The sequence below is a fragment of the Choloepus didactylus genome, chromosome 6 (assembly GCF_015220235.1).
Source record: "Choloepus didactylus isolate mChoDid1 chromosome 6, mChoDid1.pri, whole genome shotgun sequence".
Classification (NCBI taxonomy): Eukaryota; Metazoa; Chordata; class Mammalia; order Pilosa; family Megalonychidae; genus Choloepus; species Choloepus didactylus.
Window position 1 is genome coordinate 27,772,806 of NC_051312.1, and position 14,986 is coordinate 27,787,791.

Below are 14,986 nucleotides of genomic sequence, written 5' to 3' on the forward strand. Positions count from 1 at the left end.
AATCAAGATGTAAAAGTCACCTTATCTGCTTGGGTTGTGGTTTTCTTAACTATGAAATAAGTGAACAATGCTTTCAAAAATCACAAAATCACTAAGAACTGGTTCTAAAAAAAAATTGAATTTGATTTTAAACTGTGGTTAAAAATGTCCTTTTACTCAAATTCATCCACAAAGTTATACTCCTATCTAAAATTAGGTCTGCTGACAGATGGCTATATTTTCTTATTATTGTTTATGAGGTATGTAATACTGTGTATTGTTATTCAGTTTTAATAATAGGAGTATTGGAATTGGATTATAATTATTTTAATAAAAATAAAGTTAAAAATAATAAATAATAAAAATAGAAACTATTGCAAATAAATTAACAATTTTGGTTGGAAGTTCTTTCCTTTCATTTCTCCTTTTTCATGTAACTTCTTTGAAAACAATTTTATTCATCCTCATTTTGATTTGTTTCCTAAAAGATTTTTAGGAGATACCATATAAACATGTTCAAGGAATAAACTAGAAAAGTTTATTATACTGGGTGATCTCCCTGAATTCTTGCATTCTAATATTTTTTTATAGTGATTTGATTTGAAATGAAAGAAGTCATAAGGAAGTGACCAACAGAGGAACACAAAGATATTTATCAACTTTTTAATATTGCTTTGTATTTGGATGCTAATTCCTGAAATCAGTAGTCATGTTTTAATCATGATTTAAGTCAAAGGAAGAGAAAGAATTAAAAGGTTTGTGGTCCAAGTAGAATCTGGAGCCAAATCCAGTCTGTCCTTCCAAATCTACTTATATATTCATTTTGCTTGGCATGTCCTCCCTCTTTGACCACAGTGCTCTATGAGTTACAATAAGTGTGAATTTCTTTTTCAGGATCTTCCAGACCATCCAAGTCTTTCCTGAGCTCTTCTGTCTTCCAAAACACTTTTTATGTTATTTACTATGTGCCATTAAATTAGAAACAATTTATTTCACAAATTTTACTCCTTCTCTCTCTTGCTTTCTTGCTCTCTTTCTCTCCCTCTCTCTCAATAATTAGCTCCTGAGGTGTATCTTACAACTCTTTCTGTGATTCTGTGATGCCAACAACCCACAGGGCATCTCCATAAGGGTTTGATTCAAGAAGTGCTTGTACATTTCAAAATTGTTCAAATTGGTCTCCATGGTACAATTCGTATGATAGTGAAAGAACATTCATATATTCCAGTGACTGAGTATCATATTTAAGTACTAAAATGACAGGAAGTGATGATTTGTAATCTAGGCAAGAACTTGCAAACCTACTGACTATGGTAAAACTTGGAAATTAATGATCACCTGCAATAATTTTAACACTCTGTTAGGAGTCTTCACAGAAACTGTCTTATCTAATCCTCACAGTGTGCTGTGAAGCAATTCTTTCACTACAATGAACCTTGGTCTCAAACATATTATATAAATCAACCAAGATCACACAGCAAGGAAATGGCCTATTGAGATTTGAATTCAGGCTTATCTTAATCAAAATCTAAATTACTTTGTTACAACAGGCAATACCAAAGGATCATAGAATAAAATGTATTGTTTCTTATTTAAGTATCTAATAAATACAGTTACTCAATAAATGGTTCATTTATGAAGGGATAACAAATCCTATTATTTACTATTGTGTACTATATGTTCTTTCAACTTTTGGTGTGAGGATTATAGTGCTTTTTGTTTGCTTCTGTGTCTCAATCATGCAGAGGTCCCTCCTTTTTCTTATTCTACAATGTTCTAACAGATATTAGGGGGAAACAAATAAAATTTTAAAAATAATTGGACAACAAATTAGAAACTAATAATCTGCAACTGACAGGCAATAATTTGCTCTGGGATTTGTAGCAAGTTCTGAATAAGAAGTAATAACAATCACTTAAAACTTACCCATTTACATTGTGAATATCAATGAGATAGTGTGTGATAAAGCCTTTAGAAAAGTAGGAAGTAGAATCATTAAATAATTCCTATAAAATTTCTAATTATAGAAATATTATTGTAATATAAAACCTTTCCCAAACATTGTAATTTAGATTATTTACTCTATTACTTTTGAAATTATTCAATTTCTTCTAATTATGCTACTCATGAATAACTTTATGATAATATTAAAATATATTATTTATTAATCAGACATTGTGCTGGGTTCATAAATTATTCATAAACTTTGTTATTTAGAAAATTTGAAAGAAACTCTGCTACAGACAAGCAGTGTATAGATCCAACAGAACAAGTTACAAATCTTATTATAATTAGGATATATATTTCAGGTTAATTGCCAGTTTGTATTGAATCATTTTGTATTTAATTTCTAAGGCATTTCCAAGGAAATCACAATGCTCTGCTGTACAAAGAAGATGGTATCATACAATGTATCTGCTATATACCTGTTTACATTTTTTAAATCCAAACAACAATTAGGCAATTAAATTTAAAGGAAAGAAAAAAATCCATGGAATGAAATTGAAGCAATAATGGAAGGAAAGAAGGAAGGAAGGAAGGGAAGGGAAGGAGGGAGGGAGGGAGGGAAGAAGAAAAAAGAAGGGAGGAGAGAGGGAGAAAGGGAAAAGCCACAACCCAAGAATCCTAATACTTATTTTCATAAAAACAAAATACTCACCGCAATGGTAGGAAAGGATGAATGGTTTCCAATGTTATAAATCCACTAAATCTGTACCTAACATTGGAATGAGATTTTTACTGTGGCTGTAATTTGATTGCATATATTTGTCCCTTCTTAATATATAGAGGGTGGCTCCGTTATTCTAAAATGAACACTACTCACAGTCCTCTTTCTCAGAAATCCTTCAAAGAGAAAGGTAAATGGAGTCCTGATGCTTTTGTCCCTTTAATTGAAGCTCTTTTATTTCCTCAGGAACACAGTAAAATTACTCTGTTTTATTTAGCTAATAAACTTATAGCTCTAAATCCCCTTGGTGGAGGACATTGCTAGTCAGTTAGGATTGAATATTTGCAGTAGCTTTTAATCAATAAAGTATAATGTCAAAAGGTAAATATTTTAAATAAATTTCCCAGGAGTTTCAGATTACTTTTCAAAATAATGTGTCTTTATAAATGGTGAATTCCTTAATCAGTAGTAGGGTGCCAAGAAAAACATGCATCTAATACCTTTTTCAATAATTTTTATCTAAGAGAATAATTTTATAACTGTCCCAATAATTTTAATTCATTTTATTATACATTTCAAATATGCATTTCAAAATGTTCTTAAGTCATCTATTTCACTAAATTTCTAACACGGAAACAGAAAGGTAAAATTGCTGCTTGAAATGTACTTTAAACTTACAAATTTATTAGTGTCTTTTCTCAATATTCTGTAAATATTTGGGTATTGTGATCTTTTATACTTAAGATATAATAAACTCAGAATACCTATCTAAAATGTAATTAAGATCTTAGATGAAAAATAATAATTCTTACCTTTATGGCTAGGGATGAAATTATTCCTTTCTGTGATAAAAAGAGTTTTAAGTCATGATGTACTGAAATTAAGTTTTAATCCATTTGATATTCAGAAGATGCAAAATGACTAATCCCCTTCTAAAATATATTTTTCTTTCTAAGTGAATAGTGATCTTTAAGTAGAAAATTATTTATGTCTTTCCTGTGGGAATTTATCATCTCCCATGTCAATTTTTTAGTTCATCTAACTCATTATACTTGCCATGGAAATATTTTGAAAGGCAACCAAAAATATCAGGGGCCCAAACTTTCCTTTTCAATGGTATCTTACTCTACCATTCTTTCAGGTGCTTCATATCTTTTGTGACTTTGTTCTTTTTTTTTTAACTGTCTGCAATAAAGAATTGTGTCTTGATAGTTATTCTTTACTGCTTTAAAAATGTATTTATTAGACTATAAATTTTCAGTCAGTACAAGATAGATGAGAAAATTCATATAGACTCAAGAGTTATAGGCAATCTCTTGATCTTTATGAAGCTGACTAATTTGCTACTTATTTATAAAGGGCCTATGTAGAGAAATTAAAGATGGTTCAACACTGATAGAATTTATAAAATTTAGGAAGTGTGTGAAAGGAAATATCAGTACCAGCACATTAGAGAATTGTGAATTACAAATGAAGAGTCATAAAATGGCTAAGTAGAGAAATAAATAATTGATTTGTTTTACCAATGTCATCACACTCCCTCCTCCACTGGATCAATGTGAATTAATTTTTATATAAGGTTTGGGCTTACATTGAGGTTCCATCATATTTATCCATGTATGTTCAATTTTCTCCAATGCCATTTGTTGAAAGAATATATTTTCTCAGATCAAGTGTTTCTGCAACTTTGTCAGAAATCAGTTGGCCATATTGTGTAGGGCTAATGTTGGACTCCATCTCAGGGTCCATTGATCAATGTGTCCATCATTCCATCAACACACATTTATCTCATTACTGTAGCTGGAATTTTGATGGTAATTCTGCTGAACCTATGGATCCATTTGGGAGAATATGCATCTTTACTATGTTGAATCTTTGAATTTTTGATTAAGGCATACTTCTTTTTCATTTCTTCAGATCTTATTTAATTTCTTTCATCAGTGTTTTGTATTATTCAGCACACAGTATTTATACAGGTTTGTATGTATTTGATACTCTTTGGTGGGACTGTAAATGGTATTGTGCTTTCAATTTCTGTTTCCAAATGTCCATGCAAGTATAAAGAAACACTATGATTTTTGTGTGTTAACCATACACTCTGCCACCCTGCTATTCTCATTTATTAATATAGGATTATGCTTTTGATAGATTTCCTGGGGTTGCCACCAAAGAGCATTAGGTCATCGGTAAACAGAGAAAGTTCTAATTCTATATATCCAATTGTGTGCCTTTCTTTTCCTTTCATCACCCATGGGCTAGGATTTCCAGGATTGTGTTGAATAAGAATGAAGAGAACAGGCATTCTTTCTTTTGTTCCCCATTTTATGGGGAAATTATTCAATCTTCTATCATTAATTATGATATTAACAATAGATACCTTGTAGATTCTACTTATCAGGTTGAGAAATTTAACTTCTGTGGTAGTAAGAATAATGTGCTCCCCCAAAAAATGTTGTCTTGGTTTGCATCTCTGCTGTGATATACACCACACAATGAATTGGTTGAAAAACAGGAATTTATTGGCCCACAGTTTGGCAAACTAGAAGTCCAAAGTCAAGGAGACATCAAGACCATGCTTTTTGACTCAAGTCTGTAGTGTTCTAGTGCTGGCTTGCCACAATCCTTGGGTTTCTTTAGCTTGCATCTCCACCAACTATCACCTGGCAATCTCTCTCTCCTTGTGTCTGCTCTTCTGGTTTCCACTAACTATGCTTCTCACTGTGGTTCTCTCTGACTCCTGGCTTCCACTGTCTTCTCTTATAAGGCCTCCATTAATATGGACTAGAAATCATTCTGCTCCATTCGTCCACACCTTAAGTAAAAGTCCACACCCACAGGAAGGAAGATTGATATTAAGAGCATATCTTCTGTTGGGCTGCATAATTCAATCAGCCAAAGATGTCCAAGTCCTAATTCCCAGAACCTGTGAATATGTTACATTGTGTGCCAGTTTGAATGTATTCTGTCCCCCAAAACACCATTATCTCTGATTTAATCTTGTGTGGGCAGACCTATCAGTGTTGATTAGATTGTAATTCTTCAAGTGTTTCCATGGAGATGTGCCCCACTCAGCTGTGGGTGATGACACTGATTGTTTGGTTTCCATGGAGATGTGACTCCACCCATTCAGGGTGGATCTGAATTAGTTCACTGGAGCACTATATAAGCTCAGACAGAAGGATCAAGCTTGCTACAGCCAAGAGGGACACTTTGAAGAATGCACAGTAGCTGTGAAAGTAGCTGCAGATGAGAGAAAGTTTGAAGATGGCTGTTGAAAGCAAAGTTTTGCCCCAGAGAAGCTATGAGAGGACAAATGCCCCAAGAGCAACTGAGAGTGACATTTTTGAGGAACTGCAGCATAGAGAGAAACGTCTGGGAGAAAGCCGTTTTGAGCCCAGAACTTTGGAGGAGATGCCAGCCACATTCCTTCCCAGCTAACAGGTTTTCCAGACACCATTGGCCATCCTCTAGTGAAGATACCTGATTACTGATGTGTTACCTTGGACACTTTATGACCTTAAGACTGTAACTTTGTAACCAAATAAATCCCCTTTTATAAAAGCCAATCCATTTCTGGTATTTTGTATTCTGGCAGCATTTCAAACCTTGTTTGAAAAAAATTGATTTTGCAGACATGATTAAATTAAGTATCTTGAGATAGAAAGAGTAGCCTGAATTTTCCGGGTGGACCCAATGTAATCACAAAAGTCTTTAAATGAAGAAAGCAGGATTGCCAGTGTCAGAGCAGAAGTGATGACAGAAGCAGGGAGAAGGAGGGGTGAGACAGAGATAGAGATAGAGAAGAGATAGAGACAGAGATGGGAGAGCGAGAGGGAGAGGGAGAGGGAGAGGAGGTTGGAGAGACAAAGAAACGTTTGATGAGGTTTGTCTTGAAGATGGAGGAAGGGGTGCCAAGCTAGGGAATGTAGATAGCCTCTGGGAGCTTGAAAAAACAAGGGACCACATCACAACTTAGTGCTCCAAAAGGAATGTTGCACTACCAACACCTTAATTTTAGACTGTGGACCTAGAAAAATGTAGGATAATAAATTTGTATGTTAGTAAGTTGTGATAGTTTGTTATAGCAGCAGTGGAAAACTATTTTATCTTCTATCCTAGTTTTTAGAGAGTTTTTAACATGAATAGGTGCCAGATTTTGTCAAATACTTTTTCTGAATCTATTAATATGAGACGGTTTTAATACTCTAGATTGTTAATATGTCAGTATATTGTCTGATTTTCAATTATTGAACCAGACGTGCATTAACAAGATAAGCCCTTCATGCTCTATTATTTTTATATATAAAGATGGATTGGATTTGCTAATATTTTGTTGAGTGTTTTTATATCTATTTTCATCTATCTTGGTTTGTAGTTTTCTTTTCATACTGTCTTTATCTGTTTTTTAAATCAAGGTAATTGTCATATCATGAAATGCTTTGCTATTGAAAATTGTTCCCTTATTTTCTAATTTCTGAAAGAGAATGGGCATAGTTGGTCTTATTTCTTTAACTGTGTGAGTGAGAGAATTTACCAACAAAACCATCTGGGACTGCAGATTTGTTTTTCATAAGGCTGTTGAATACACATTAAATTCTTTAACAATTGTAGGTCTATTCAAAGTATCTATTTCATTGTGGTTAAGGATTATAATGTGTGATTTTCAAAGAATTGGTCCTCTACTTATTATTTCATTTACTTATCAAGTTTATGGGCCTAGAATTGTTAGTAGTATTCCTTAATATGCTTCTATATCTGTGGCTTCTGATGTGGTAACCCTTTACATTCTTCATATTGATTATTTGTAACCTCTCTTTTTTCATTTGTCCATAATCCTAAAACTTTGTATATTTTATTATCTTTGCAAAGACCTAGTTTTGTGTGATTTTCTTTCTTTCTTTCTTTCTTTCTTTCTTTCTTTCTTTCTTTCTTTCTTTCTTTTTTTCTTTCTTTTTTTTCTGTTTCAATGCTTTCTGGTGTTCATGTCTTTCTCCATTTTGCTTTCAACTCTGGATTCCTTTCACTCTTCTTGTTTTAGTTTAATGAGGTAGAAGCTTAAATTATTGATTTGACCACTCAGCTAACTTTTTAGTATAAACATTTAGAGATATGAATTCTCCACTGTGTAATGTTTTAGCTGCATCCCATAGATTTTGATATGTTACATTTATATTGAATGACAATAGAAAAAATAAAATAACATTCTTCAAACACTTGAAAAGGAATAAAACATGACTTAAAAAGCCATGGGTGAAAACAGGAAATCTCAAGGGAATTTATACTGGACGAAAGTGAGAAGACAGCATATGAAAATTTGTGACTATATTGCTTACAGGAAATTTACTGTATTGACGCTAGTATTAAAAAAAGAAGAAAAGTCTTTGCATTAGTCAGGGTTCTCCAAGAAACAGAATCTAGGAAGTGGCTCATGTGATCATAGGGTTTAGGAAACCCAAATTCTGAAGAGTAAAGCACAACCTGGGAACTCCAATGAAAGTGATGAAGAATTTCACAGGAGATGCTTGCTAACTGAAGAAGAAATAGAAAATCTTCTTTCCAACTGTTTAAATCATCAGATTTCCCTTTATGGCATGCAACTAATTGAATGAGGGAACTCCTATCATTGCTGAAGGCAATTTCTTTTGTTGATTGTAGATGTAATCAACCACACTTGCAGTCAACTCACTGATGACTTAGACCCATCTATGAAATAATCCTCACAGTGACAATTGAGTCAGTGCTTGCTTGACCAAACTGGACACTATATCCTAGCCAAGTTGACACATGAAATTAATCATCACAGTCTCCAATCAATATAAACTTGAACATTAAAAAGGCAGAAAATTCAGAGTAAAATACACACAATGGAAGCAGAAAATGTAAATTAATGAAGAGCAGAAATCAATGGAATTGAAAACTGAAAAACAGTACAAAAATCAATTATAACAAAAATGTGCTTTTGTTGAAGGGATAGGCACATATATCAATGGATCAGAACAGAAAGTACCAGCAATAGACTACACAAATATGGTTAAAAATTAATATTTTCAATAATATATTGTGGCAACTCTGGATTTTATTTCCCTTTCTAGTTTGTTGTTGTTGCTATTTATGTGCTTGTTTAGTGACTTGCACAGGATAATTCTGTGTAGTTTGATTCTTTTACTGTGTGGTGACACATCTCTGCCAAGATTTTGTTTATTTATTTTTGTTTTTATTTTTAAGTCTGACTTACTAAACATCCTTGGATCAGCATAGTTCACTGATCAGCCATTGACTGGCCAGATATGCTTAACAATTTGAAGCCAGTAAGACTTTCTCCCGTTTGTTTTGGATCTGTGTGTGTGACTTGGGGAAGGCAGTCAGTGTATACTTTTCTGAATTTTATTTTCTGCATTTACAAGGTCACATTCAACCAAGGACAAGTGACCTGCTGATATGCTCCCTGATGCCTCCTGAGTGTATATGCAGTCTTGTGCATATGCAGAGTGTCTTGGATACCACTGGTCAAAGGGGTTCTATTAATGCACTATTTAATCTTTCTCATTCCCCAAAAGTTCACATTAAATTACTGTCTGGTCTCTTCCAAACCTCACAGAGACTTTAGGCTAGTTGTAATACAGATATTTCCTGATTATTGGCCACTGAGATAGCTATTAATTTTTTACCATGTCCTTAGTCATGGAATTTCTCTTGCTCTGCTAAAAATAAAGTGAAGCCCCTCCAATAGCTATTGCAGAGATACTAGTCCTTATGGCCTGTACAGTGATGGATCTTTTCCTCCAAATAGCTGAGTGGGGGATGGAAATATACTCAGGTAAAAATGCAACAGATTCCCACTGTTCTTATTTAGGTAGGCTTTATTTTCATAAGTAAACATTTCACAATTTTAATATGTCTTTGGCCAATTTCATGATTTTTGGTCATTGTAGTTGACAATTTTGTCCAGTTTTATCATTTGCTGAACTGCTTGTCCAGCCATTCCAGAAGTCTGAGCAACTGAATTTTGAAAAGGTGCAAAAGCTTTTCAGGGAAGAAATTGTGGTAGGTAGAATTATGTGCCCCAGAAAAAAAATGTAATCTTAATCTTAATCCTATTCCCATAGATGTGAACCCATTTGTAAATAGTACCTTCTAAAGAGGTGTTTTTTAGTTAAAGTGTGGCCAACTGAGTCAGGGTAGGTTTCCTCACCACTGTAGGCCTTATAAGGGAAATGCCTGAGGATGAGCCAGGGACCAGAAGTCAATGGAACCCAGAAGAGAAAAGAGAAGATATCTCCATATGATGCAAAACAGAGACACAAGCCAAGGAAGCTCAAGGGTTGTCAGAATCCAGAGCCAGAACTCTACAGATCTTGTGGAGAAAGCTGATTCCTTCACTTTGGACTTCTAGCCTCAAACTCATGACCAAATTCCCATCGTTTAAGCCAATACATTTTGTGGTATATGTCATAGAAGCCAGGAAACTAAGACTAAAAGGATTGTATTTTTAACAGTATTGAACAATTGAAAATCCATGTGCAAAATTTAACTTAAACCAAAAACTCATGCTTTATAAAAAATTTAACTCAAATGGATCATATATCTAAATATATTAAGTGAAACTATATACATTTAGAAGAAACATAGGAGAAATCTTTGTGAAATGGCATTAGACAATGAGTGCTTATATATGCTACTAAAGCACAAATCCACAAAGGAAAATATTGATAAGTTGGATTTATCAAAATTAAAATACTTTGTTCTGACAAAGACATTGTTAAGATAATACAAAAGCAAGATACAGTGTGAGGGAAATATTTTGACATCACACATCCAACAGAGTAAATGCATGTAGAATTTATAAAGAATATCCAAAACTTAACACTAGGGGAAGAAAAAATCTAATTAACAAATGGACAAAAGATTTGAATGCACCCTTCACTAAAGCTGCTGTACAGAAGGAAAATAAATGATCACATGAGAAAATGCTCACAATTATTAGCTATTATTAAAATGAATATTAAAAACAAAATGAGATCAGGCTACATAAGTGTTTTAATGGCTAAAAATTTCAAAAAACCATAAAATAATAGAAATCAAAATTGATGACTAAAAGGACCACTGCTTAATGATAACTTTGAATGTATGATCATTGTGTAGATCAAATTTCTGACATATTTATCCATCTATCTATGTATTCATGTTTATACACAGGTGACTTTATTTCTAATTCATATAGACTCAAAATCTTCTCTATTTTATTTTGCAATTGCATGTCCATGTTTATGGTGGAGGTAGGAAGATACGGAAAAAAATTCTATTGTTTTATAATCTCTAGAACAAGGGGAAACACAATTAACTTGATGTAAATAATTGCCTCTAAGCTAGATGCAGTGACTACTTGAATTTTTAGGTTTTGAACATGCAGGCATGCTCTGTTCAAGGAAAGAATTGGACATATGCAAAATTTGATGGTCACAAAGACACTAATGGTGGAAAACCATTAGTTTCCAGTGATATTCGTTATTCTCTTATTTAATGATAAAGTCTTAGCAGGTCACATGGCAGTGCAAGTAGTTATTTTTTAGACTCCCTTCTAGCTTTGTGTTGTTTTATGACTAAATTAGGATGATGGAGCATGACTGGAAGTTTTGCATGATTTTCCAATTTGCACAAGTAAAAAGGAATAAGTGAGGGACATTCTTCATCTATATTATCTGATTTTCCCTATCCAACTTTCTGTTCCTAGAAAATGTTGAGGCATATCTGGCCAATTTTGATCTAGACATGGAAGGTTCATGTTGAGGATGACATCACTGCTACAACAATGTTCGATCCCTTTCTATTGAATTTTTCATAGCAAAGAAACTTTTAACTAAATTAAGAGACTTTTGCATCATTTATAGAATATCATTGTTTAAATCTTACATAATTATAAATTTCTGATGTTCTCAATGCTTATGTTTCTCAATAATCACAAAAAATAAAAATATTGCCATAATAGCTGATTCTTATTTAGCATTTACTTGATATGGTCTAGATAACAAAGTTCTTTGTAAAAAATAATCCTACTTCATATGTGTAATAAATCTATAAACATAGAAAGTTTAAGTAACTTCTTAAATTTCTAGGAAATGGAAATATAAAAACTTTTAAAAGAAATAAAATAAGAGTTTCTATGCCTAAGAGATTGAAAATCAAATTGGGAGGTCATTCTGGGAGGTTTACTCTTATGCAGGTCTCAGATAGATGTCAACAACTGCCACAGTATGCAAAGCCCCAAGGATTGATGTTCCTGAAAACCTTAAGGACATCTGTACACCATAAACAATCCACAAGATAAAAATCTCTGTTAATGATGTAACTGAAGGAAAACTGGAATTTCCCAAATATCCACCAACAGCATACAACTTGTGCAATCTTTTCCTTTAAACACCCTTTCCTGGTAATGCCAAGACAGGATGCAATTCAGGTTGTTACCTGAATATGTTCTCACTTAACTGCAATTCCAAGACCCCAAATAAATGCCTTTATTGCCTTGCAGCTTAGTTTATTATTTCTCTGTTGAAAAAATTATTGATTTATGTTTCTGCCTCATCCCTCTGCTTTCAACAATAGAAATAACCTCACATAAAAAGAAAATAATCACAGTCATCTCATTGAGACCAAGATGAAGCTGAAGAACTAGACAAAGGAATGACAACAGGAAGTTTTTAGTATCTGAATAGAATACCTAAAGGACTAAGTGAATTTCAACTCATTTTTTTGTTTTTATTAACACTCTTTCTAAGATTTAAATTCTTAGGGAAGAATTTCCAACTGATTTAGCCTTGAATAATTTGCACACATTGACTTGGAGGAAGTATTCCTGCTAAGTATTTAGGAAGAAAGATTTGTTTTTTATCAGTCTCAGACTGCAATAAACTCTAATATTCACTGTTGACAGCAGAAACCCACAAGAGCTCTGTCCCTTCATTGATCTGCATGGGAAACCCCATGGATGGAACTGTGGTGTGGAATTAGAGCCCAGCATGAATTTTCACAGTCAGAAGGCTTTCCTCTATCCTCCATCTTTGGGTTTGGAACTTTCGTTGGAGTTTCCTGCCACACCTCTATGTGCTCTATAGCAGACTAGCAATAGACACAAGCAATAGACCAGATTATATCCCACTATTCATAGGCTCCGGTTTCCAGGCCCCAAGTGCCCACCACCTCACAGAGCATTTAGATGTTTGCTTACAAAGGAAGAGATTTCAGACTGAATATATTTGAGGAAATATTCTTTAACCAGTTTTTATTTAGTCAATATTTTCAAAGTGGTTCTAAAAAAGCCACCACGGTAGGTAACATCTTTTAAGTCCCTTATGTATACAGTGTTGCACTTGAGAATGAACCAAAAACACTGCAAGAGAAAGAAATAGTTTCTCCCTATTAGAAGCATATAATCTAAGTTAAAAACAACAGCAAAGTTACTCATGTTTATTTCATATAAATTCTCTCAGTATCTATACTTAGGAGGATCCTGTACTAAAGAAGCAAAAGATCAAATAATGAATAAGGAGTTAATGAATAAGTCTACTAGAGGGGAAGATAATAGCCTCAAAGAGCTACAAGGAAGGTAGAAAATGCTGGAGGTCTTAAAAGAAGCAGAACTAAGATTCTACTGAAGTTCAGAATACAAGTTATCTGAACATTAAAGGATAATTCAGCAATTATCATAAAATGTTACTATTTGAGCAGTGCTTCTTAGCATGAGTAGAATGAAAAATTAAACTGAATGTGCACATATATACACAGAAAAAAAGTTAATTGGATAAAAGACTCAGTGAATTGTATTTATTTTCTTTCGCAAAAAAATGGGATTATATTACGTTAATGGGTTATCGGATATTGGCACTAATTGTGATGTAAGGTTAAGGTGAGAAGAGACAATGAGGAAGAATATGAAAAATAGGAGATAAAATGAAAGATGGATGTGCCCCTGAAATAAATATTTGAAATTTCAAGTTAAAATGATAGAGACATTATGTAAGTTACATGGGAGGACCCTGATTCGGATACTGGGCCCTGACCTCATTCCTTGGTTAAGGCCTCATGGTCTGCAAATTTGGAAAACATTCACATTAAACTGACTTTTTCATCAATTCTAACCACACAAGGAAAAGAGATTTTTGAAAGTTTGTTAGGTCCAGTTTCATCTCTTTTTAAGAAAGCAATTTCAGACTGATCATTTTTCTAAAGGCATTACTAACATCTTTGTTCCTTAGACTGTAAATAAGAGGATTCAACATAGGTATAATCAGGGTATAGAGCACAGAGGTCACTTTATCAATGTCCAGTGAGTGACCTGTGCTAGGTCGCAAATAAATGAAGATTAGGGCACCATGGTATGTAGTGACTGCCATCAGGTGGGAAGCACAAGTGGAGAAGCATTTCCTTCTTCCCTCAGCAGAGCCTGTCTTGAAGATGGCTGTGATGGTACAGACATAAGAGAGAAGAACTGTTAGAAGACAGATAGCTTCAACCAAACTAGCAAAGACCACCAGGACCATGTCATGAATGTAAGTGTCAGCACAGGACAGAGAGAATAATGGGGAGATATCACAAAAGAAATGGTTAATTTCTTTGGAGCAGAAAGACAGATGGAAGGTGTTAGTAGTGTGAATAATTGAGCTCATAGTACCCCCCAAAAATGCTCCAATTGCAAGCTGGCAACAAACCCTCTTGGACATAATAACAGTGTAAAGCAGTGGGCTACATATTGCTATGTACTGGTCATAAGCCATGGCAGCCAAAAGGAAAGATTCTGTATCAACCAGAGAACAGAAAAAATATAACTGTGCAGCACATCCATTGTAAGAAATGGTCTTCTTATCAGAAACCAAGTCTACAAGTAATTTGGGAGCAATGACAGAAGAATAGCATGCATCAATGAAGGACAATGTGCAGAGGAAAAAGTACATAGGCGTGTGCAGGCAGGAACGGGTTATGATTAAAAAAATCATCCCAAGGTTCCCCATCAAGGTCACAGAGTAGATGGGAAAAAACACAGCGAAAAGAAGACTCTGAAGTTCTGGATGGTCACTAAATCCCAGGAGAAAGAATTCAGTCTTCACAGTGCCGTTCTCCTCTTCCATGTCCCTGCAGTGCTCCAGGATTTTTGGAGTTATGACAAAGTAATGATGATATTAGTAATAACCCAGACATTAACCAAAGGAAAAAGTAAAGGTTAAAAAAAAAAGCAGTAGTCCTAAATTCACCTGGGCAGCCCGATAGCACCTTGGCATGTGGTACAATGCATAGGTTTTCAAATATTTTTGTGTTGTAATTCTTCATTTATAAATTAAACTGCTAAAT

At 33.9% G+C, this 14,986-nt stretch overlaps 1 protein-coding gene across 1 annotated transcript; it reads right to left on the bottom strand.

Moving 5' to 3' along the window:
- Window positions 1–13,833: 13,833 nt before the first annotated feature.
- Window positions 13,834–14,766, bottom strand: LOC119535705 (olfactory receptor 1020-like). The gene has a single exon (XM_037838015.1). It carries the CDS (start codon window positions 14,764–14,766, stop codon window positions 13,834–13,836), a length of 933 nt encoding a protein of 310 aa, XP_037693943.1.
- Between the last annotated feature and the right edge of the window lie 220 nt (window positions 14,767–14,986).

Coding starts and splice junctions, on each gene's coding strand:
- LOC119535705 (XM_037838015.1), bottom strand. CDS start 14,766: ATGGAAGAGGAGAACGGCACTGTGAAGACTGAATTCTTTCTCCTGGGA.